At 45.2% G+C, this 24,083-nt stretch overlaps 1 protein-coding gene across 4 annotated transcripts in view; it reads right to left on the bottom strand.

Moving 5' to 3' along the window:
* Nucleotides 1–969: 969 nt before the first annotated feature.
* The window catches only part of Slc1a3 (solute carrier family 1 member 3), a 72,001-nt gene continuing 48,887 nt past the window's right edge, over nucleotides 970–24,083 (bottom strand). For 2 of the 4 annotated variants that reach the window (XM_038323042.1, XM_038323043.1), the window contains 7 exons: nucleotides 16,546–16,750; nucleotides 13,740–13,782; nucleotides 10,274–10,566; nucleotides 7,395–7,628; nucleotides 6,272–6,466; nucleotides 3,479–3,613; nucleotides 970–1,177 (listed from right to left, as the gene is read on the bottom strand). In XM_038323042.1, the coding sequence (XP_038178970.1) occupies nucleotides 970–1,177; nucleotides 3,479–3,613; nucleotides 6,272–6,466; nucleotides 7,395–7,628; nucleotides 10,274–10,566; nucleotides 13,740–13,782; nucleotides 16,546–16,750 (1,313 nt within the window). The remainder of the gene's footprint in view (nucleotides 1,178–3,478; nucleotides 3,614–6,271; nucleotides 6,467–7,394; nucleotides 7,629–10,273; nucleotides 10,567–13,739; nucleotides 13,783–16,545; nucleotides 16,751–24,083) is intronic. The other 2 variants (XM_038323044.1, XM_038323045.1) reach the window with 2 other exon arrangements.

Genomic DNA, 24,083 nt, shown 5'->3' with positions numbered 1-24,083 from the left:
GAACATCTACTTGTCAGTTGATGGTGGGAGGCTTTCTTAGAGCCATCCCTTGGGTTTGGGAAGAATACCCAAGATGGGAGTGCTTCTAGTATTGGTAAACAAAACAAAACAAAACAAAACAAACAAAACCAAAAAAAGCAGGCAAAGGGGCCCTACAAATAACCCCACTCCTGGAATGGCCGTCCGCATTTCTACTTCTATAACCAACATTTTGGACCCAGGATCTAGTGAGCCACACAAAGCCTGCCCCTAGAGAGAAACACCCATCCGTATGAGGTGTTATTTTTGAGATCTCCATGTGATACAGGGCAGGGTCTTTCCTGATGTCACAGAAATCTCGGCTAGGGAGGACCAGAGTATCTAGAGTTTCTCGTTATCAGGATGAGAACGGAAACCAAGGCATGAGATGAATCTCACTTGAGACCGTGCTTTCTGCTCCTCCTCCCCACAGCTGTGCTGTGCGCATGTGGGCATTGCCCTGGAACTGATAAAGTCAGGACAGAAGTCAGAAGAAACGGGGGACCATCTCTGCTTCCGCAAAGGTGACGTAATTGCTCATCAAGTTGTTATGTTCTTCAGACTAAAACTCAATTGTGTTCTGAAGGACTTTTGGATTTTGAAAGTTGATTTAGAAATGCTTTTAACCTATCCCGTATTTAATGCTTTTCCTTATAAAACAATCACACAGGAATGTTCGCCATCTAAATTGGTGATATCAAAACTATGTTTGATTCCAGTAACTTACTTGGTAAGAATAACAGGAAATGAATTAAAAACTTCAAATGTGGTCTGAAACCTATATGTTTTGGCTGCTGCCAAGCCCTCCCTTGTTTTTGGACATTCTCCAATCTTATCAGAGTAGGGAGGGAAAGGAGAAGGGGCTCACTGCGTGAGCGGGCTCACTGAGATGGACACACTGCAGAAGAGCCTTCCAACACCGGGTGCTCAAGAGAAGCCCCCAGGCTTTGTCTACATCTTGGTTTCACTGTCAGTCAGGGGTTTCTCAGGCTCATTGTCCTGGGCAATCAGCTGATAGGGCTTCTTCATTTCATTCTCCTCAATCATGGAGTTCCCCATTTCAACGTCTCGGTTCTTTAGTTCCTGCCGGGACAAGTGCTCAACGATCCCTGCTCCGAGGGAGTCACCCAGCACGTTGGTGGTGGTTCGGAGGCGGTCCCTGCAGGTGGGGCAGGAAGAGAGGAAAAAGAGAGGGTCCTGTGAGCACCAGCAGACCCCAGCTTCCATTGGGAGCTGGCTGCAGTGTGTATTCCTCCAACAGAATGATTTCATCCTTGACACACACCTACAAGTCACTATCAAAAGCTACAAGGGCAAGTAGGTGATTAGTTTTCAGTAATTAGTCTGGCTATAAACAGAAGGTGAACAGCGAGAGCTGACTCCCCTGCCTGTGTGTGTGTGTGTGTGTGTGTGTGTGTGTGTGTGTGTGAGCTCGTCTGCGTACACGTATGCGTGGAGGCCCAGAGTGTGGTCTTTCATTATTTTCTACCTTATTTTTTGAGATAGGGTCTCTTGTTGAACCTGGGGCTCACCAACTTAGCAAGGGTTGCTTGCCAGCCCTTCCCAAAGTCCTCTTGTCTATGCCATGCAGTGCCAGTGCTGGTGTTAGCGGTGCCATTATGCCCTGTTTCTTTTTAACAGGTACCGTGTGAGGATGGAACTCAGACCTTCATGTTTACACAGCAAGCTCTTGTTCCAGCTTAGCCACTTCTGTTTTTATTTAACTTTTTCTCCTTCCTCTCTTAGCCTACCATTGTACTAATGGTTTCTAAAGCGTGGAACAGAGACTCCTTGGGGAGGTGTGCTAGGATAAAAACCTTTTTTTTTTTTTTTTTTTTTTTTTTTAGCAATACTATGGTCTCGTTTGTTCCCTTTACTCTTATTTTCTCAGGAATTTGTGGTAAATTTTGCATGGACTACATGATGTGTAACCTCATAGCACATGGGATGCAGAGGCCGTCGGGAGAGTTGCAGCTGTCTGGCGTTAAGCAGGATGTTTTGGGACTTACAAAACCTAACTCTGTGCCATTCTTTTCAATAACCTTTTTGTCTAGAAGTGGTTATTTTTCACACAAAAATTGTTATTTACGTCAACACATAATGAATTCTTATTCTACCTTCTAAGAGCAATGAAAACATGTGTGAGTTTTTATGCTATGGTAATGGGTGTAAACTATATAGCTTTAGCATGCTGCCCAGTTCAATCAGTTTTATGCATGAAGACAAAAAGAAAAAAAAATCTTCAGAGTGGAAGCTTGTATTCTACCAAAGTCCTTTTGCTTTTAGTTGTACAAGTTTTCACTTGGCCCAGGCTGCCTTTGAAGTCATGTGGCCTCAGAAGACAGCCTTTAACTTTTGATCCTCTTGACTTCATTTAGCACACGCTGAGATGACAGGTTTGCACAATCGTCCCCCCTCTCCCTCCCGGAGTACGAGGGACTGGAAATGAACACAGAGCCTCATGCCCATTAGGAAAACCCTCTACCAGCCGAGCTACAGCCCCAGCCCAGCCCCAGAGCGCTGGTGTTAATAGATGCCTCAGAGCCAAACCATGGACTGAATTCTTTCTTACCTGTCACTGAATTTCAGCCCTAGAGTGTCAATAGGAGGCAGAGGACATGGGTATCTGCATTTCTAGTGGAAACTATGGTAGCTAGCTAGGCTGACTGAGCCAAGTAACCCGGGAACTCATCTTATGTCCCCTGGCCTTGGCATACACTGTTGGACTCTTCCTAGCTCTAGTGAATTCATCCCATAAGACTCCAGGATCCAATGTGTCCTTCTAGGTGTTCTCTTTGGGCACCCTTAAACAACGTTTTCCCCAGTAGATGGACTTTATGAGAGACTAGGAATAGATAATGTCCCCGGAAGGGAAGAAGGCATGAAGGCAGGCCCTACATGGTGGTGTCTAAGGATGTAGTAGGTACATTTCTCGGGATTTTCCTCAGAGCGTCAGATCAATTCCGCTTGATGATATGAGCTCTATCTGCATGGCTATCCCTCAACTCATGGGTCTCAGACACAACATCTGCCCTGAATTACCCCTCTGTAATGGGAAGCACAAGGAGGAAGAGCCTGAGCTGGCATTTGGGGTCTGTAGCTCCAGCTGCTGAGGGGATGTGTTGTGCAACCCAGAGAGAGACTGGCTGACTTATGTCAGCTTTGCAGACACTAGGTTTCCCAACTCCGAGTGGCTTTATGGAGTGGGAGGGAGAGTGACCAGATGCGCCCTACAGGCTGAGAGAGGAGGGAGTCTGCATGGCCTGTGAGGCTGGGACCCCATAAGGACTGGGGAGCAGGTGATGAGGAAGATTTAATTACAAACCACTGTGTCTTTTGCTCTGTTCTTCTGCGAGCCCGTTAGACTGTTTGCTATTCTAGAATTGTGGGGTGCAAATAGGGGATGGGCTTATGGGTGGGAGCTATGGAGTGAGTCAGAACGTGGTCCCCGAATACTCACAGAAACCAATCCACCGCAATGATGAGTGTGATGTCATCTGTGGGCAGGCCCACAGATGTCAGCACGATGACCATGGTGACCAGACCAGCCTGAGGAATCCCAGCTGCCCCAATGCTTGCAGCCGTGGCTGTGATGCTGTTGACAAAAGAACCCAAACAGAAAGGTTTACCAAGGAGTACCTCGCAAAACTCGGGTCTCCATGCTTGAGTGGAGGACCTGCTTTATAAAAATGGAAATAAATAAGTAAAAGCAATTCACCAAACCGAGTCATACTAACTAAAATCAACCATGCACTTTTCATTATGTGTCAGCTGATAAGCTGAGCATGGTTTGCCTCATTTGATCTTCACAACGACCCTTGTGGAGTGGGCTTTGTTACTGTGGCCATGTTTAAGTAAAGAAACTGGTGGCTGGGCCCTTTTCTATGTTCTTCCAGTCATTTGTAAGGTCTGAAGGGGGCAGAAGAGGATGACCTGATAGAGCATTTGCCCAGCATGCGTGAGGCCCTGGATTTAGCCCAGCACTGCCAAGGTACTCACAGGTGAATGTGAATGTGCATGTGTGCACGCATGCATGTGTGTGTGTGTGTGTGTGTGTGTGCGGTCAGTATGGACCCAGTTGCATGTGTGTCAAGTGTCTAAGATTTACTTGATAGGGTGACCTGAGAGCGTTGCCAAGATCTAAACTGCTCATGATTTCCCCCATCTCCTTCCCTGCTGTGGCACTAGAATGCCTAGGTGGTAAGGCCACCTTGACACTGACGCTTGCCAGCCTCCTAGATTCTAACTCACGAAACACAGATGGCAGTGACTGGCCAACCTCTGACTCCCCCTCTTCCCACTGGCAAAAACCGGTAAGCGATGAGAAGTCGTCACGGAGCACCTGGGTGAGGGGGTCACCTAGAAACTGGAACTGCAGCCGTCATTCCTCACATTGTGGAACACCGCCCAGCCTTGAAGGCTTGGTGGGGCAAACCTTACAGAGAACTGCATCTGTATCTTGTTTAGGTCACTGATACCCTTTTCATTATTAATTCACACGCAGCTGAGCCTTGGTCTTAGCTCAGGGCTTTTCAGTCGATATGCCAAGGTGTGACTGGGAAGAGGTTATAGTGCAGCGAGACACTGACCTCCAGCCTCCAGACTGAGCCTCCTGATCCCTGGTAAGCCTATGATCCCTGGCCATAGAAACCTGACTTCATCATTTTACTCTAACGTATGCCCCAGCTATTACCCCTCCCTAACTACATACACACGCATGCAGGATATAACCTACTTCTAAATACACATAAGGAAAATGTGGGGTGAGTGATTAAGAGATGAAAAGAGATCCAAAACGTATTTTAAGGCATAAAATCGAGATTTGAGAGGAAAAAAAAGTTGCAAAGGACATTTGGGGGGGCATCTGGGGAAATCAAGATAGGATGGTATTTTGGAAGTACTTTTGAGATTATATTATTGTGGGTTTGTAGAAGAATACCCTTATTCTTAGGAGATGAATGCTGGGTGATGCAGAAGTGATGTAGCATGGCAGGAATACAGAGGGAAGAAGGCAGAGAGAGCGGGGAAGAGAGCACAGGCACCGCAACGTGCTAATCTGTAGGTCTAGGCAGAGGATCCTGTAGTACTGTTTTACCTTTTCTATACACAGGGATCTTTACCACTAAGAAACTGTGAAAACCAAAGTCCTATTTCTAACACTGTTACAATTAGCTAAATTCAAGCCCACAACAATGAAGAGCACAGCTGATCTGAACTTGGAGTCTTAAAGCCTCCAGCTGCCCTTAGTCTTTCTGACTCCACCAGGCAAGGAAGGGCAACGGGTTAAATCTGCAGGGACACAGGGTTGTCTCTGGCAGGTACAAGGAAAACTGCAAGGGATGGTAGCTGCCTCTGCAGGAGGAAACCAAGAGGTCTGAGAAAAGCACCAGGTGGAAATTGCCTTTCCCTGGACATCTTGGGTATGGGTTAAATGAGTCTCTGTAAGATTGGGTTCTCTGCCTTCCTTGTATGATCTGTCATTTATCTTATAGTGTCAAACAACTAACCAAAGAGAATAAACTAATCCAGTTTTTAAGTGTGTTTTCATTATTCAATATTGCCTACAGGCATAGTTTAATGTTTTAAAGTTGGAGGCTAACTTAATATTTTAAAACAGAATTCATACTATATATCTTATAGATATTAGAAAATGAGCTAGGTAGGGCTGGAGAGATGCCTCAGAGGTTAAGAGCATTGACTGCTCTTCCAGAGGTCCTGAGTTTAATTCCTAGTAACTGCATGGTGGCTCAGAACCATAATGAGATCTGATGCCCTCTTTTGGTGTGCAGGCATATATGCATACAGAACACTGTATACAAAATAATTAAATAAAAATAAATAAATAAATGAGCTAGGTATACCTGTAAATTCTATATTGACAAACAAACCAATCAAGGAGTACATGGTATATGTGATATGATTAATTACTAGAAAGTGTGTATGTGTCCTTACATTGGAAAAGGTCTTTGGAATCAGTCATGGACAATGGGTATCTAACAGAAAGATTCAATATGGTAACAGGTAAGTTATACTTTGCATGTGATACACTTCTGTATTATTTGAATGAATATTCTCACCTGAAGTTAAAAGCTGAAAAATACATTCATCTAAACCCAAGACTGCTCCCTCCAACAGCAATCTCCTTTTTATGTGTGAGTCCCTTCCCAATCAGTTTCTTTGCCCAACCTTGCCCATTCTCTCATCTGTTAAAAGCGTTCTGAAGAGAATGTCGGAGAGAAATCTCCCCTTGTACCTTATCGTAATAATCTGTCCAAAGTTCAGTTCAAAGTTGTTAACTTGAGCGATGAAAATGGCAGCCAAAGCCTCATAGAGGGCGGTCCCATCCATGTTGATGGTGGCCCCCACAGGGAGCACAAATCTGGTGATGCGTTTGTCCACTCCGTTGTTCTCTTCGAGACATTTGAAAGTGATGGGGAGGGTGGCAGAGCTGAGGACAGCGAAACAGGACATGTCAGCCGTGTGTTCCCGACAGTTCTATGTTTCGCCTTTGGTCTTTCGCAGACAGTTCCTTCCTCTCTTGTGTCCTAAGTCACCACTTGTCTAACTAGGGAGTTAAGAGCAGTGTGGCATCGTCCCAGGGTCACTTGGCTACTCTTCTGCGCCTGGATTCCTCTGAGGAGTTACTCGTGATTATTCCTATTCCACGGATGCCTGGGTCACATCATTTTCTACCTTTTCTCTTGGGCAGATGTCAACAGAAGAAGGGAAGATAGTAGATAGAAAAGGGCTCTTCCTTCCCTTTCACCCCACAGAGGATTTACAGATAGCCCTTCCTTGGATCCCAAGGAGGTATCAGAGGTGAAAAAAAGTCAATTCAATGTTCCTGAATTTTTTTGTTTGTTCTTTGTTTTGTTTGTTTGTTTTTGTTCTTCGAGACAGGGTTTCTCTGTAGCTATGGAGACTGTCCTGGAACTAGCTCTTGTAGACCAGGCTGGCCTCGAACTCAAAGATCCGCCTGCCTCTGCCTCCCGAGTGCTGGGATTAAAGGTGTGCGCCACCACCACCCATGTTTCTGAAATTTAAAACCCAGAATAAAATGCCTCTACTTAACCCTAACCATGAGGCTCAGGTGCAAGGTAAAGGTTTAGACTCTCTCTCTCTCTCTCTCTCTCTCTCTCTCTCTCTCTCTCTCTCTCTCTCTCTCTCTTTGTTTTTCAAGACAGGGTTTCTCTATAGCTTTGGAGCCTATCCTGGAACTAGCTCTTGTAGACCAGGCTGGCCTTGAACTCCTTGAGATCCACCTGCCTCTGCCTCCCAAGTGCTGGGATTAAACGCGTGCACCACCACAGCCCGACTAGACACTCTTTCTTAGAGGAGCAAGCCACACACACACACACACACACACACACACACACCTTGAGGAGGTCCCCAGAGCTGTGATGAGCGCTTGCAGCAACCCTCCAATGAAAACCCAGGGGTTCTTCCGGGTTACCAGGAAGTAGAGGAGGGGCAGGACGATGACGGCGTGAATGAGGAGGCCGACGATGACTGTCACTGTGTACATGGCCAGCTGCCCGCCAATCACACCCATGTCCTCCATCTCAACAATTTTCCCAGCGATCAGGAAGAGGATGCCCAGAGGTGCATACCTGTGGGAAGCAGCACGGGATCAATTAGAGGTTATTACCCAGTAGGGGAGAAAAAAAAACCAAAGAGGGAAAGACGGGGAATTTCCAAACTGAGCCCTGCAGAGACTACAGCTGTCATTCTTTTCTGTTTAAAACACAGAATTCCTCTGATTTCTAAATCACTCTGAATCGCTGTAGGACACCCCACCCTATCCCCACCGGCCTCAGACCCTAGGAGGGAGAAGAATATTTGCTCCTCATCTCCATTTTCCCAGACACAGTTGGGTCCCTGCTTGGATCTTCAGATGCCTGCCATTCCCTCTCCCTCTTGACTCCTGCCAGGCACCTGAAACAAACCACTACACGAATACCGGTACTTTTCAGAACACTTTCCACACCACAGCCTGCTTCCCAAGCTAAAGCAGGAGGTACGCTAAGCCACGCTGTGCTACGCTGTGCCAGTGGCCATGTGGTCAGCTTTCTTACTCTAAGGCCGTGTTTCTCAATCTGTGGCTCACAACCCCCTTAGGGGGTCGAACAACCCTTCACAGAGGTCACCTAAGGCCATCAGAAAAAACAGATATTCACATGACGATTCGTAACAATAGCAAAATAGAGGCATGAAGTAGCAACGAAAGTAATTTTCTGGTTGGAGGTCACCACACCATGAGGGACTGTATTAAAGGGTCACAGCGTGAGGAAGGTTGAGAACCACTGACTGCTCTAGGGCCATTTTATTGCTTTCTTCTGTAGTTACGTCCCACTTAAGATATTACTTAGTGGATTTTCTTCAAGTCACCTTTTATACTTAAGTCAATTTCCTTCCACAGGAAATTTTATGTTACTATGCAAACTAAATTCTAGTACCACTTACCATAAATAGAAGACCATAAAATAAAGACAGAGCTATTAAATTTAATAAAGTGTGTGGATGTATGGACTGCAGTCAGGTTATAGGCATTCAGATTAAGTAATTATCCACAGGCTGTTACTCACAGTCCCTTGCAAGAATGGGCAAGTGACCCGGCAGTGACGCCTATATGCTGGACTAACCCTACTTGTTCAAAGGTCTACTTTCGACTCCCTTTGTGTGATGTGTGCTAAAGACAGAAGCCAATCACCCTGTAGGAGAAGGGTCTGCTGGGAACTGCGGAGGACTTGCTGCAACCCAAGAAATACAACGCTCCTTTCAAAGGCCAGGAAATCACAGAAGTACCTGTTCTCAGAAATGCAATAATTCAATGTGGAGTGTGTAGGCGAGCGTGGAGCTAGAAAGGCTCCATGTGAGGTTCGTTCAGTGGCCTTGAATGAGCTCCTTTCATGGAAGGGGTGAAAGGTGGGGGCATTTTAATAATATGAAGATAAATGTCCACTTTCAGCCCAGCCAGGATTTCAAAGGGGCCTTCCAAGTGAAGGCTCCTGTGGGGACCACATTCTGACCTGTCTTTGTGCCAAGTTCATATTCATCTTGTGCAAACTCCTAAGAAGTGGGTTTCTATGGGCTTCGGGGGCATTGGAGACAAAGGATATTTTTAATCATGTTGGTGAGTGAATGCTTTTCGTAGCGATGGATGCCTTCCTGCCCCAGGTGCCAAGAAGGACCCTAGTTATTAAAAATAAAGAATGAATGAAAACCAACTCCCACACAAGGCCTAGGCCAGCAAGGGGCTCTGTCCCTGCTGGGACAGTTTACTTTCCAAAGTCAATGCTCTCCCCTTTGGACTTAGCCTTTCTTTTGTCTTCTACTCTGGATTTTATTAAAGGTAGTTCTGTTATAAATTGTGGCTTAGCAGCCCATAATACTTCCTGTGAGCTCTTCTGTAGGCTGCTATGTAGCATGAATAAGAATATATCTCTCTGGGTTTTTATTATTTGTGATACACTGCTATAGCTCTGTCACATATATTTCTTTCTTAGAGTTCAAATAGAAGGAGAAACTCATCGCCCCCTTCCCAAGGATCCAGGGCCCTGCGATTGCTTTTTCTCCTACTGGGAATGATCTTTTTGTACAACTGGATGTGCCTAGTCATTCTGATCTGAGCAAAAAAGCCACCCTGGGCCTTTCTGTACCACCCAAAGCAAATGGCACGCCTTCTCACCCTTCACTTCTTTCGTTGCACCTATGACTCAGGAATATGATATTTGTTTGCTTGATCATTGTTTGTCTTCCTTAAAAGTGTCTGACATGCTAGCCGGGTGGTGGTGGTGCGCACCTTTAATCCCTGCACTTGGCAGGCAGGCAGATCTCTGTGAGTTTGAGCCCAGCCTGGTCTACAGAGTGAGTTCCAGGACTAGCTCTATAGGTACTGGGAAACCCTATCTTGAAAACCCAAAAGTGTGTGAGATCCATCCAGTGTACCCTCGTCGGCTCTCTGTTGCTGCAGCTAGTAAGCTCGGTGCCCTTTTCTTATCATAGACTACAAACTCAATGACTGTGAATGAATCACTAAGCACATGTAAAGTGGTGGATGGGGTAAGGAAGCCGAGCATTTTCAAAACAAGGAAGTGCAGGGCCTCTGCAGTGCCAGGAAAACACCAACTCTCTTGTGGTTTCCAGAAAAAGATCCCTGCAACCAGCCGTCTGGCTTCGTGGCATCTTCCTCAGAAGACACGTCCACGACAACAAGCATCTCGTACACAGCTAGGGGGCACACAGAAATACGTACCACATTATCACCGCCACCAGTCTCATGATGGCTTCGTTCAGAGAATCAAAGAAATCCCTCAGTGCTTGTCCCTGCTCCTTCATGTTTCCAATCACGAAACCGAAACACATGGAGAAGACAACGAGGCCCAGGGCATTGACTCCATTCACAGATCCGGGAACAGGCACCATCTCCTCCCGGATCCGGGTCAGGGTCTCCATGGCCTCCGACACGTTGCTGATCACAGCTCCCAGGAGTGTTTCGTTGGCCTGGAGGGGCACTTTGAAGCTCCTCTTCTCATAGCTGGTTTTAAACTTAAAATAAGAAGCACAGCAGAATCAACTGATTTTTGTTTGTCTTTTTATACTCCCCTGCTGTCCAGATGTCCTATTATATGTTATTTTGTATTCAAAGAACCGCGTTATATGTACCTGCCTATGTATCACCTGTTTCATTTGTGACAAATCGCTGTTTCTCAACACAGACAAGCACACTGAAACACATATGAATCATAACACACACATATACACTCGAATACAAACAAATTGCAGTAAGGAGGGAATACCTGGCTGAAGATGTCAGAATCAACACACACACGGACCTTTGCTTTCTTCTGAAATCTTAGTAAAATGATTATGAAAATTTTAAGAGTCACAGACTCAAATACTCATAAATCCTTTTGTTTTCTTTCTTTCTTTTTTCTTTCTTTCTTTCTTTCTTTCTTTCTTTCTTTCTTTCTTTCTTTCTTTCTTTTTTGAGACCATACACAAATAACTTACCATCCTTCAATTTATATCCCGCAGCTGTGAAACAAGATAATCACTGATTTTTACCTCACAGGCTTGTGGCAATGACCAAATTAAGCACCACAAGGGACACCATTTTGTAAACATAACGTACAACATTAATGTGGACTAAAGCTGTCCAGTGGCAATGCCCTTCAGGGTTAGAAAGTTCAGAGAACGGGAAAGAAAAGTCCTTAAACGCCTGGTCTTCAAGACTTTCCTGATGCTGTAAGTCCCTATTCTAAGAGCTCCTTGCTTAGTAATTGGAGATGATAACCTTCTTGTTCTATCTCTCCTAAGCCAAGCCATGCTCTTTCCCTGTAGCTCCTGCAGAGAAGTTCCGGTCAGCAAGTGCTGAGAACATTGCTGGATGGCCACAGTGAGGCCTGTCCCCCTGTGATCTCCAGACAAGTGAAATTGCTGCCCTGGCCTTGATAGTGTTGGTAGTAAAGCAGCAGTGTGTGGTTTAGAATCCAGGAAGGAAGGCATGGCTACACATGAAGTACTTGGCTGTTTTTGTACCAAGAATGAGAAGGGGACTTTCTAGTCTATTGGAAAACCACTATCTCCAAACAAGGACGTGGTCAGCTGTCAATGCTGGGGATTGCTGGTCACTTTCAAAACACACACAATCCTTTTACAGACAATTCTCAGTCTCTTCCTTCCGGCATTGTGAATTCTGGGGATTCTCCACATTTTCAGCCTGGTCATCCTGTCTTAAGCCTTCTACCCTTCACCTTTGGGCACAGTTAGAGCCTCCTCAGAAACTGTATTTGCATTCTGGTCTAAGGCAAACAGACCTTAGGATGACACATTTGCTTCCCCCTCACAGTCCTGCAAATGCATCCGAACTAAACGCAAGTCTGTAAAGGTCATCACTTTCCCCATCTAACAGATCTAGAAATCAGCATTTTTGATGTCATCCATTGCCAGCTCATGAACAGACTCACGATGCCTGGTGGGTTTGTTGGATTGAAAGAGATTTATTCTTTATTGTTACTGTAGTTCTTGAATAAAGGAGGTTAGAATTTTGGCCGCCTGAGCATTTTTTTACTTTTGTGGTCCTGGGAACTAAACTCAGGGTCTTGAATGTGCTCTATAAGCTCTCCATACCTAGACTGTATCCACATCCTTCTTTTTGTAATAATTAAAATTTGGTTGCATTTATTTATCTAGTGGGGTTAGGGACACACGCCATGGTGCACATATGGAGATCAGAGAACAATCTGGAAAGTCATTTCTCTCCTTCCAGGACGTGGCTCCCAGGGATTGACTTCACATTACCAGACTTGGTGACAATGCCTTCACCAGCTAGGCCATCTGGCCTGACCTTTGCTTTATGCTTTGAGACAATGCCTCATTAACTCACCCAGGGTAGGCTTGAACTCACTCTGGAGCCTAAGCTAGCCTTGGGTTTGGGGTCCTCCTGTGTTCCACTGCTTTCTTTCTTTTTCTTTTTTTTTTCTTTTTTTTTTTTTTGAAGGGAGTGTGTTTTGATCTTGCAATCTGCTTGTGCATTAAGAAAGGGGGAGAAGATGGTGTCTTACATATGTAAAGTTCTCTAGGAGGTAAGGGTTTGGTTTTATTTTGTATGTCCCAAGCAGAAAGGTTAGGTGAACCGACACCATGTATTGTGTAGCTTGGCCAGTAGAGCATTTATAATCAAGTGAGGTTAGCATTTCCCAACACTGGGAGTTATTTGTATCTACCAAGAAGAGTGCCAAGAACTGCTAAGCTAAGAGGCAGAGAGGGCTGGACCTGACCTTGGCCTCCAGGTGGAATCTCTGGGTTGCTTTCTAGGAAGCAACACGGAGCAGTAGGAAGAGGAGAGAAGACGTGGATCCGAATTCTGGGTCTGCCATTTACGACTTGCGAGAGCTTGTGCTCATTACATAATCCCCATCCTCATAAATGAGCGGCCGCGTGGGTGATCGTGGGAAGACTGAGTATAACACTGGTGCCTGGCGCACAGCAGGCGTTCCGTAAGCGGTGGCGCCATTCCTTTTCGATATGGTTCCTCTCTCTAGACTACCCAAGGCTCTTCATAATAAGTAGGCCAGGGGCTTTTAAATCAAACCCAGAAACTAGAATAATCTGTCTATCGTTAAAGCAAGTTGTTAGTGCATTTATTTACAATTGAATTTGCTTGCTTTGGTGAGTTTCTGCATGGGAGCCCAAGGAGGGGTAGAAAAGAGGGCCCCCCCCCCCATTAGTCCTCTTAAAATTAACATAGGCTAAATATGCTGTTTGTGTGCAATATGTGTGTGCCTGGCAACCAGGCCACCTTTAATATGAGTAAAGGACCTTTGTCACCTAAGTTTCCCATTAATCCTGGTGCCTTCCATATGGTTAGCCAGAGAAGTATTTCGTACTTTAGAGAATGGAAAGGCAAGAGAAGGGAGTCCCACTGGCTTGATATGTCCAAAAGGAATTTAAGTTTTATTATTTTTAATTGTGTGTGTGTGTGTGTGTGTGTGTGTGTGAGTGTAAGTGTGTGCATGTGAATTCAGGTGCCTGGAGAGGCTAGAGGTGTTGGATCTACTGGAGCTGATGTTACTGGTGGTGGTGAGCCACTGGACATAGGTACTGGGAACAGAACTTAGGTCCCCTAAAAGAGCAGTCAGTGCTTGTAACCACTGAGCCATCTTTCCAGTCCCCCAAGAAGAATTTAAAAGGTGACTTGGTAGCTGGAGAGCATTTACCTGTTTAAAGCAGGCTTCCACCAGGTTGGGAGGGAACATGTTCCTGAGGAGAAAAACAGCAGTCATTTGCAAAACTTCCCCAATAGTAACTCTGTCCCTTAAATACTGCTTCCTTGTGTTTAAGGTAAAGACTGTATTGAATCAAGTAGCAAAAGGAGAAACAGAGATACGTGACTCGAAACTGGATACAGGTATGGTCCATGAGATTCACATCTTTCAGGGAAGCCCCGAATTCAGCACCCACATCCTCTTCTCAGCTCATGAGATTCTCCAGTCAGTAAATTATTAAAACCTCATTGCTTGGAAGAATCAGTGAGAACAGAGATGCTTTCGCCTTCAGAGGTGGCTGCCTCTGGACGTACCCCAAAGTGGTTATGTTGCTGTTGTGCTATGGGTCTAGGGATCAAAAGATCTGAATCAAAAGGCATGATTATCAGCATCATGGCATATTTTTCTCTGCGGGCTTTCAGGGAGTTAGAGACAGCATCCTGGAGAGTCTGAGGCTCTTTGGGAGTCAGTGGCGAGCTTGACCCAGTATATGAACTTGAGGCCTCTGTGGCAAGGCTTGTCACTTCCTCCAAGACTGTGTCAGAGTGGTGATTGAGAAGGATGAAACTGTCCTGCTCAGGAATGTGACACTGGCCAAAACAATGGCAACCACTTTTGTCTCGGTTGATTCATCTGTTAAGGAGGGGAGTGGATTAAACTGTCAGTGGGGTGCTAGGATTGAAGACTGGGAGAAAGAGACATGACTCATGAACTTGAGATTCTGGAGACTGTGTGCCGTTGAACTCATACTTTAAGGGTATATTTGCTTTGTTTCTTTCTTGCTGCTATCTGGACCCTCCTGTTTTCTTTTTCTTCCAATCTGTGCTCTGTGGGGTTTTTGTTCCCCCTATGATGCAAGTGTACATTCAAAGAGCTTCTAAGATAAACGCCCAAGCTAGGGGAAGGGCAGGACAGCCACACACTCTTTACTGGGGCAAAAGATAGAAACTTACAGTGCTCTGATGGGACAACCAGGCTGGGGATGACAAGATTTCAGCTTCCAAAGGTAAAAATTACAAAGACAGACAACATAATATTCCTAACCCAAGCTAAACATAGTAAATGTTTTAATAGCTTCATGAACTTAATAAAAGCATAGCTATCAGTTACTAATCTGCAGGGATCTTCATCCTACTTTTTTATTTTTTGAAATCATAATACAGTTCTATCATTTCCCCCTTCCCTTTCCTCTGTCTAACTCCCCCCTGCACATTACCTTCCCTTATTGCTCTCACTGGGCAGGAGATATCAGGCAGCTGTTACCCTTAGTGCCCTGGGATCTACTCTATGAGGAGGCTTTCAAGGAAAGGTCTCATTGTGGTTGGGTGAGGCTAACAGCTGGGTGACACAGGTTTGTCCTGGTGGGAATGGAGAGCTGCCATAAAGAAGACCCTCTTCTCCAAACGTCTCTTGACTCGCTCGTGAAATGACATTTGGAATTAGTCCCTTTGGGAAGCTTCTTTCAGACGAGCAATGGGGAACCCTTGGGAGTGGCTGTCTAGCACAGGAAACTTTGCAGGTAAGATGGAAAGAGGAAGAAAAAGTTAGGCTTTGACCAGAAAGACTAGTGCCACACAGTGGGAGAATGCAAAGCAGACAGGAATCTAGAAAGGCCTGGGTTAGGACATCCTCCATTTGTCCTGGGGATCCATCCTGCATTCTGTGCTGGGCCATAGGACCTAACCTGTATGGATTAGTATATGGATTTGCTTCTTTTCTGACTCCTTTCGGTTTTGTTTAGTGGTGTTTGCTGACAGCTTACAGAGTAAGATAAAAAAGGTCCGTGTACATATCCCATCAGCCCTTGCCTTGTTCAGTTTGATTGAAGTTTCTTCCATCTCCTTCTATTAGAGTTCCTACTCTGAGGCCTGTCTCCTACAGCGGCAGTTCTTCCTGAGCTCTGCTGTCCGTTCTCTTCGTGTGTCCCCTTACAGTCAAGGGTGGTGACAAAATATCTTATCTCATTATTCCTTGGGGCCTCCTGGAACCTGTTTAGAGCCAGGATCTTGCTCTGCAGCCCAGGTGAGGCAGGCCTCGACCTCCTGATTCTCCTGCCAAAGTCACCCAGGGCTGACTTTCAGAGTTCCTTTGGAATATGTAGTGTGTAGAAAGAAAGAAGTCTCAAACTTTGGCTTGCTTGATGATCATCCTCTTCACTTCAACTGAGAAGACTCAGTTGTAATCAGCGGTCCAGTTGGTTTATAGAATACGGCCAAAGAACATCCTCCAACTTTTTATTACTTGTCTGCCAAATCCTTTCTTTGCAAATAGTATAGAAGAAGGATCTCAGGGAATGGTCAGATGAACACGGAAGTCCTGGCTGAGCCACGCTGTTGTTTACCGTGGATGATGATGCAGACTACTCATTTTAAATCGGAAATCTAAGGAACATGTCATACACTGCTAAAAACTACCTTACAGAGCAAGATTTGGGAAAAGCGCATGAATGAACACCCAGTTAGTCCAGGGCGAACTGCGCAGTGCAGATAGCTTAGGGACGAGATTTTCGGAACTCCCAGCAGGGCTCATTCACTTCTTGTTCATTTCACATCTGCTATGTGAGATCAGAAGCTAGACCCTCATTATCAACTTCCGTTAGAGGAAAGGAGAGATGTGACTTCCATGTCAAGACTGACAGGGCTGGTTCAGTCAGATACCTCTCTGCGAGTTTGGTATCCCAAACTATGAGTTTGGCATCCCAAAATATGAGGGTTTGAGTGGTCAGTGTATACCCCAGGGAAGGGCTACAAGGACATACCTGATTAAATCCAGGAAGGCATCAGCAGCAGTCACTTGGACGATTTTACCTTCTCTGTACATGTTTTCTTTTGTGCCCTTTCCGGGATGGATGATGATGACAATAATTATGCCAATCACCACAGCAATGATGGTGGTAGTCATGTAATAGACTACAGCTCGCATGCCCATCTTCCCTGACGCCTTACTATCTAGGGCCGCCATTCCTGGGGAAGGCAAACAGAAGGTTTTCAGGAAGTCAATCCAAGGGATTCTCCAGTGGAAGACAAGGGGGAACAGTATTTTCTTCTATACCCGCTTTCCTTCACCCCTCTCAGAAATACCTTCTGTGAGAATTTGCCAGTGAACATGTGATCACCCATGCTCTACCCTAGATTGAAGTCATGAGGGCCAAGGAACACCAGCTTCCTAAAGGCTCGAAGTGCAATTCACTTCTTGCCTTGGTTATTATTAGTTGGGGAACCTACACATGTGAGCTTTGTGTGTGCTTTGGCGTTTTGTGTGCCTGTGTGTCTGTGTGAGGGTGTTGAATCCCCCAGAGCTGGAGTTACACAGTTGTGAGCTGTCATGGGGGTGCTGGAAATTGAACCTGGGTCCTTTGGAAGGGCAGTCATGGCTTGTAACTTGTGAGCCACCTCTCCAGACCCTTTAGAGTAATTCAATGATAATATATCAATGCCCACATTTATACAAACATATTTAGGGTAAGCCCTTAAAAAAGGGTTTTCATGATTGTTAAGTAACTGGGTAAATTTGCCTTAAAATATTGCCACAAAGGTACTGAAGGAGGGATTGAAGTTACAACTTTCAATTCCAGTTCCAATCATATTTGAATTGTATTGTATCATTTATAATTTTCATAAGCCTTTGCTTAAAAATCACCTAAAGACTAAGATTCTAGTGAATAGCAAGTAGAATGTACTGAGAACTCAAACTTAGATCTTATGTGACTAAATTTTGTAAATGTGTTGCCCCTGAGACAATCGGTCTCATCTCTCACAGATGAGGAGGCTGACCAGCTTTAGGGAATGACCTTGACCTCTTATCCTGGAAACCCAGGACCAAGTGTCCATTTACTGAGATGGTTCCATTCAGTTCTTCAGCTACATTGTAACTGGGCTAGTATGTTCTCAGTAGACATGTTCAACCCCCTCCCCCCCCTCCCCCGCCATTTTCATTCTCAGGACTGATTCATGTGCCAAAATATCTTTACTTTGCTGTCATTGTAACGCTATTTCCACAAAGGGGCCACCCTCTGGCAGGACTGCCCGACTGGACACCACTTTACTACCCCATCCTTCTGGCTCTTTCCCTGTCTACTTAGAGAGTGAGGGTAAGGGCTGATATCTCTGCCAGGAGGTACCAGGTGGCAGCGTTCTCTTCCTCTCAAAGGAGGCTTTCTTGTCCTCTGCCTCCTACCCTGCAGTCCTTCTCAGACGTCTTCTCTGATGCTCCTGCCCATGACTGCCAACCTACAGGCTAGTTAGAGAGAACACTGGTGGTAAAGACAGCATTGGGTCCAAAGTTGCCAACAGAGGAGGAGGCTTCTGGGCCCCTCCCCCTCCCCCTGTCCAAAGGCATGGGAATGTGATCATAGTACCCACGGCTATAGTGACAGTACCTTTAGGAAACAGTTTATAGGGTTTTTTTTAATGCTTTGAATGAAAACCAAGTATCTTGTCACACATACTAATTCTGAAATAACAAAGGCAACCACCAGAAGGCATTTTCTTAGCAATAAGCCCAAAATGAAAATGATTAGTCAAAGAAGAGGCCTTGCCCACTTCTGCATATTGGCCCTTTAGTTGTGAGAGAAAACAAGCTGCTATTTCAGCTGAAGAGGATCCCGTCACTAACCAATTCTCCATGAAAGTCCTTCTCCTAAAGGGAGTCTGGTGTCCCGCACAGGACAACTCGCTCCCCCTGCTCCTGAAATACTTCAGCTTCTAAAACTAAAGACACTGCTATGAATAGGGAAACAGCATGGCACATGTGTGCAATGTGTGCCTCACACAACGGCCTCGGAACTACTGGGGCCAGGGAAATGATCGGAGAATTTCGGAAGACAAACCGCAAGCAAGCAGGACATTGTTCTTCCTCTTCCACACCTGAACTCTGTAACAATCCTCCCTCCCCCACATGATGAAATATGAGAGACCAAGTTCTACAGCAAAGACTAAACACACACGCGAAGAGAGTCTGGGGCAAGGTTAGAGTACTAAATCACTTTCGTAGAAAAGAGAACTTTGGCAGGAACGTCCCAAATGTTTAGAGAGGGAAAGTTTGCATAGATTCTTGTCATTTAGTTTAAAATATAGGGGAGGAAAGGGCATTGAGGCGACGGGAGATGCGAAGTCACTTGGGTATGGGAGCGTGTTACGACAGCCGTGTAGTCATCTAACATGTCTGAGATCACATTCCAGAGCGAGACATGAAGATAATGATCTCACCAGTCTCTTTTTGCTCATTTGACAGCTCACCTCCACATCTGTATGAGGACAAAGCCTGCCACCAGCTTCCTGGACTCTGAAAGAAATCCTATATTGTGTTCTTGTAAAGGACCACGATGACTCTCCCAGGTACGACCATATGCCCTTATGGTTTGTATGTTTTGTATTAACTGCTGTGTTCATCCGCAGGCTCGATCATAAAGTCCTGATGCTGTATATTCATTTAACTCCAGGGCATGGCAAAATACAGATGTTATTGGTACTGTTTTGTGGGAAAAGAGACAAGAGCCCAGGATATCACAGCTAATAACCACGGTGGCAGGATCCAAACCACATTGCTGAAAGACCAACTTACTGTTTCCCTCCTTCCAGGGGTGGCCCACATAACACTTCTTGTTGCCCTTGTTGACTTTCCCTAGCTTTCCTGTGTTGACTTGAGACAAGCTACTTGGTTTGAGGAGGACACTATTTATTATAGGGATGTAATTATGGAGAAAGCCTCTGCATGTCTTAGATCTGCCCAAGGGCCAAGCTGAGTAGTTCCTGTCATAGGAAGGACTAGCTAGGAGCTGACCTGGCAGTGCAAACCTTCCCTCCATTCCTTGAAACGTGGTCCAGAGCAGGCTGGCATGTGGGAACAGACGGAGGAGGGACGTTCATTTTTCTGACTGTGAGCAGGTTTTGCTTCTGAAAAATCTGTTCCTCAGTAAGTGATTATTGTGCAAGTAACCATTCCTGAAAACCTTCAATCTGCAAAGAAGTTAAGCACTAAAATGAGATTAAACAGGGTCCTTTCTAGACTATTAAAGACTAACAAATTGCTACAAATACCTGTGTGCTTCTTGGAGCAAATATAGAATAACTTTTTTTAACCTATGAAGAAAGTCCTTGGGTAATCAGTTTAGCACAACAAATATGCACCAAAAAATTCATGGGATATTTTGGAGTGGGAAGAGAGGCGTATTTCCTGTATACTATGTGGAACTCTGAATTGTAAATTAAATTTCTTTTGATACAATGTTTTGTGTGACTTGGATAAATGAAATATGTCTTCAGCCAAGTTTTAAAGGGGCACATAAATAACACCAGGCTCCCGAAGTTCTGTCATTTTCATGGATTCCACTCTTCCATCTGCTAAAAAATCTATGCCTACAAACGAACGTGTTTCAGTCTGCTTCCCTCACGATTCCTGTCTCTAGTTTTGGAATGAGAAATCCAAAGCAGCCTTCTGTTTTGAATTGTCTTTCCACATATCCTTGTGACACTTCATTGTTCTTCCAAGGCCCCTGGACCAGGCCCAGGAGGGATAGAGAGGGCAGTGGCAGTTCCCGATGCAAGAAGATTGCTCTGCTTTGGCTTGGGTTTCTTTTTAGATGCGTTTCTTCTTCACAATGCACTCTCAAGCATGCATCTAATGAAAGCCGCCTGTTTCCAGCCCTCCTAGAATTTCAAGATGGGCAAACTTACAGCAAAGAACTCAAGGATGAACATGTACCGTATTTACGGGAATACAAGGTGATGTGGTTTTTAAAGACAGGAAAATTAAACTCTAAAAATACTGTTTATTTCATGCCTGTATAGTAGAGAAATGAGTCCTGATATCTTGAGCAGCTGCCTGCTGTTGAGTATTGGGCAAAAGGTCACCTACAAAGATGTTGGAACCAGAGGGTCAAAAGGTCACAGAGGAAGGGGCAGTGGAGTTAGGGCATGAGCACCCAGCAAGTCATTGTAAATCCCTGACTAAAACTCTGCAAACATCTTTTGTATTGCAGTATTTTCTTCTGGGCTCTTTATAGATTAGGCAGTAAAGAAAACGAGAGTTCTATGATTCTATTCGCCTTTGCGTGAATCTTTAAAAGTCAGGCTTCAAATTGTTGGTAAAGAATGATATTGGGCCAGGTGGTATATAGACCTGTCAACTCCAGCTACTCGGGAGCTCAGGATTGTAAGTCCAGGGTCAGCCTGGGCTTGCTAATGGTGCGGGCCGGGGCTGTGGCTCTGCGGTAGAGGATTGGCAGCCTCCTGTCTTAGCTTCTCTGCTGGCTGGTCTCCTTCATCCTTCCAGGTGAGCACACAGGGGCAATTGCTGTTGTTCCGTCTCTCCAGACTTGGACAGAAGAGTGAACCAACAGACGACAAAAGAAAAGTAGACAGGAAAGGGTGAGACAAAGGTGAGCGCTTACTTTCTCAGGTTGTGGTTTAGTGGGTCATGACTGTGGTTTTTTGTTTTGTTTTTTTTTTTGTTTGTTTTTAAAAATCAATTAACAGAAGAGAACAGCACAGAAAATACTAGAGAATATCACATGCGATAAAGACGGGCAGTGTTTGGTGGAGATGTTTTTAAGCTTTCCGACCTGCAGATATGAATGTGCCAGGCCACACTGAAAGATTCATTTGTCATTTTGGGTTCAGCTTTATAAACCCTGGCTCTACCCCCACTCAGCTGACAGCAAGGGCTCCATCTTCCCTTTTCTTCACTATTGTTACCCATGACTCTGGGCTACTCCTCTGACCTCAGGACTGGCGGTTTTTTTTTTTTTTTTTTTTTTTTCATGATCAGAGGTCAAAGGAGTAAGGGTGTTGATTTCCAGTGTCTGCTCAATTCATCTGAACAGAATCCTTTCAGGCATTACAATAAAGGAAAAGCTGCATTTGATGGAGTCGTCTACAAAGAAGGCAACTTTCTCTGTGTGTGATGTGTGTGATGTGTGTGTGTATGTGTGCATGTGTGCATGTGCATGTATGTGTGCATGTATGTGTGTGTGTGAGGGGCGCCCGAGTGTGTGGAGTCAAAGGAGGTGCCCAAATGCCCTCTTTTGTTGCCTTAGTCCCTCGAGACAGGGTCTCTCACTGAACCCCGAGCTGTGAGGTTTTCTGGACAAGGCTGATCCTGGAAAACCCCAGAGCTCCTCTTGTCTTTGTCCCTCATGGCACTTAGATTACAAGAACATATAACAAGAGTAGCTTTTTTCTTTTAATTCAAAATCTAATTTCCATACAATATATTTGGTCCTATTCCTTCCCCTTCCCCAACTCCTCCACATCCTTCCCTCCACCTCTCTCCCCACCCAACTTCACATTCATTCTTCCTGTCTCTTACTTTGTCTTTCCAAGCAAAGGCAAAATCCTGAAAATTAAATCAAAACTATCTAAAAACAAAACAAAAAAACCCCCACAAAACCAATAACACAACACAACACAACAAAACAACTATGCATTTTTCAATTGGATTTAAGGCCCAGTCCAACGAGAATGAATCCATACCCACCAACATTAAAGTGGCAGAGATCCTGAGGCTAGAAAGGCCATGGGCGTAGGGAAACCCAACTACGATTACTTTGCTAGATGAGCATAGCAATAAGATGAGTCCTAATGGCATGCTGCTAAACCATAAATCAGTGCCTTTGTATGACTTGGATAAATGAAATATGTCATAAATCAGGGCCTTTCTCAGCCCTCATAGCAGAAGTTTCTTTTGGCAGTGGATGGTAATTCATACAGAGACCCACAACTGGACAGTGTGCAGGGAGGGAGAATCTTTGGAACGCTCAGCGCTTCTTCCCGAGCACAGAGACTGATGTGAAAGAGGGGGCAGAAAGATCGGAAGATTAGAGGGAACAGATGATCCCGAGGAAACGATGTCTTCCAGACAGAACAGGACTGATGCGCCTATGAGCTTACAGAGACAGTGACAGCGTGCCCCAGACCTGAATAGGTTCAACCCAGACAGAATCTCAGCACTGAGAAAAGGAAGGACACTACAGCCCATGCTTAACCAAGAAGCCATTTGCAATTGGTACTTCTGGGACAGGGAAAATCAGTTTTGTCAAGTGGAGTATCACTAAGTATATCAACCACAGTCCAGGACAGGTCTCATGCTCATAGTTGGCCAACACAGAACGGACACCAGAGTCAGCTTTTGAAGTGGGTGCTGGGCGTCCAAATGTGGGCCCTTAGACTCGTACTTGCGCCTTAGTACATCGTTTCCCCGGAGTTTTCTTTTCTCTTCTTTTTGTTTTTTGGGGACTGGGTCTCACTATGTAGCTATAGCCAACCCAGCAAAGACCATGCAACCCTGCAGTCACAACAACGCTTCTCTCTCAGCTTCCTGAGATTGCAAGCGTGAGCTATCCTGAGCGTTAAATCATCTCCACAAAGGCTGACGGAGATTTTGCAGCTTTCGCTGCCAGTTCAGTGTTTGTTTGTTTTTGTTTGTTTTTCACTGCAGCCAAAGTTTCCGTCCTAATGATGGCCGAGCATATGGAAGAACCTGTCATTTTGTTATCCTGGAATGCCATTTCACTTTGGAAGGGTGTGCACGTGAAAGCAACAAGGGCGCTAACACTTGGCTGCTTGTGGCAGCATAAAAATCGGGGAAACTGATTTTTTAATTTGACCTCTAAAGCTGGTTAACACATCTTTGAGTTACAGTGCTCCCTAGAAAAATAAAGTGTAGAAAGGTAAACAAGAAATGCTCTTTCTGAAAGATTGACCAGTGGGGGGGAGGGAAATCAGTGGAGTGGACAATATTATTAGTGGCAGAAAAAGCCAAATAAACCACTTTGTTCCTCAGATTGCGAGGACTAAGCAGTCTTCTTTCTTTTTCTGTGGCCATAGCTGTGGTGCGACTGTTTTGTTTTGTTTTTTGCTTTACATAGATAAAGCAGAGAGGGGAAACTGAGGCCCATCATGGCTACCTCTAATATCAGAGCCGAAGTATCTGTTGGCTTAACCTTAGCTTGGACGCGCCATCCCTTAGCCATTCAGGCAATGAGATCCCTGAGTGCCCACGCTTTCCCTCTGTCAGTTCTGGTCCTAATCCAGCCCTGGAATTCTGGTGGTGCTGTTTACTCTGGACCCTACCCCAGGGACTTCCTGTCACTCTCAGCGAGGTCACCGGAAATGGTCGCAGGGGGCAACTCTGAAATTCTTGTCTCAGAGGCTCCCAGCTGTGGGTGCGAGCCCCCCTGTGAGGTGGTTTAGATACCCATTTACCCTTCACAGTAGCCCATCCTTTGCTCACGGTATTGGAATGTGCCACACAATATGCTTTTTTGAAGAGGAACCAGAGAGTAATTCATCTTCTTTA

This window comes from Arvicola amphibius, chromosome 3 (genome assembly GCF_903992535.2).
Source record: "Arvicola amphibius chromosome 3, mArvAmp1.2, whole genome shotgun sequence".
NCBI classification, from domain to species: Eukaryota; Metazoa; Chordata; class Mammalia; order Rodentia; family Cricetidae; genus Arvicola; species Arvicola amphibius.
The sequence above is the reverse complement of the archived record's forward strand: the minus strand, read 5'-3'. Positions and strand labels throughout refer to the sequence as shown.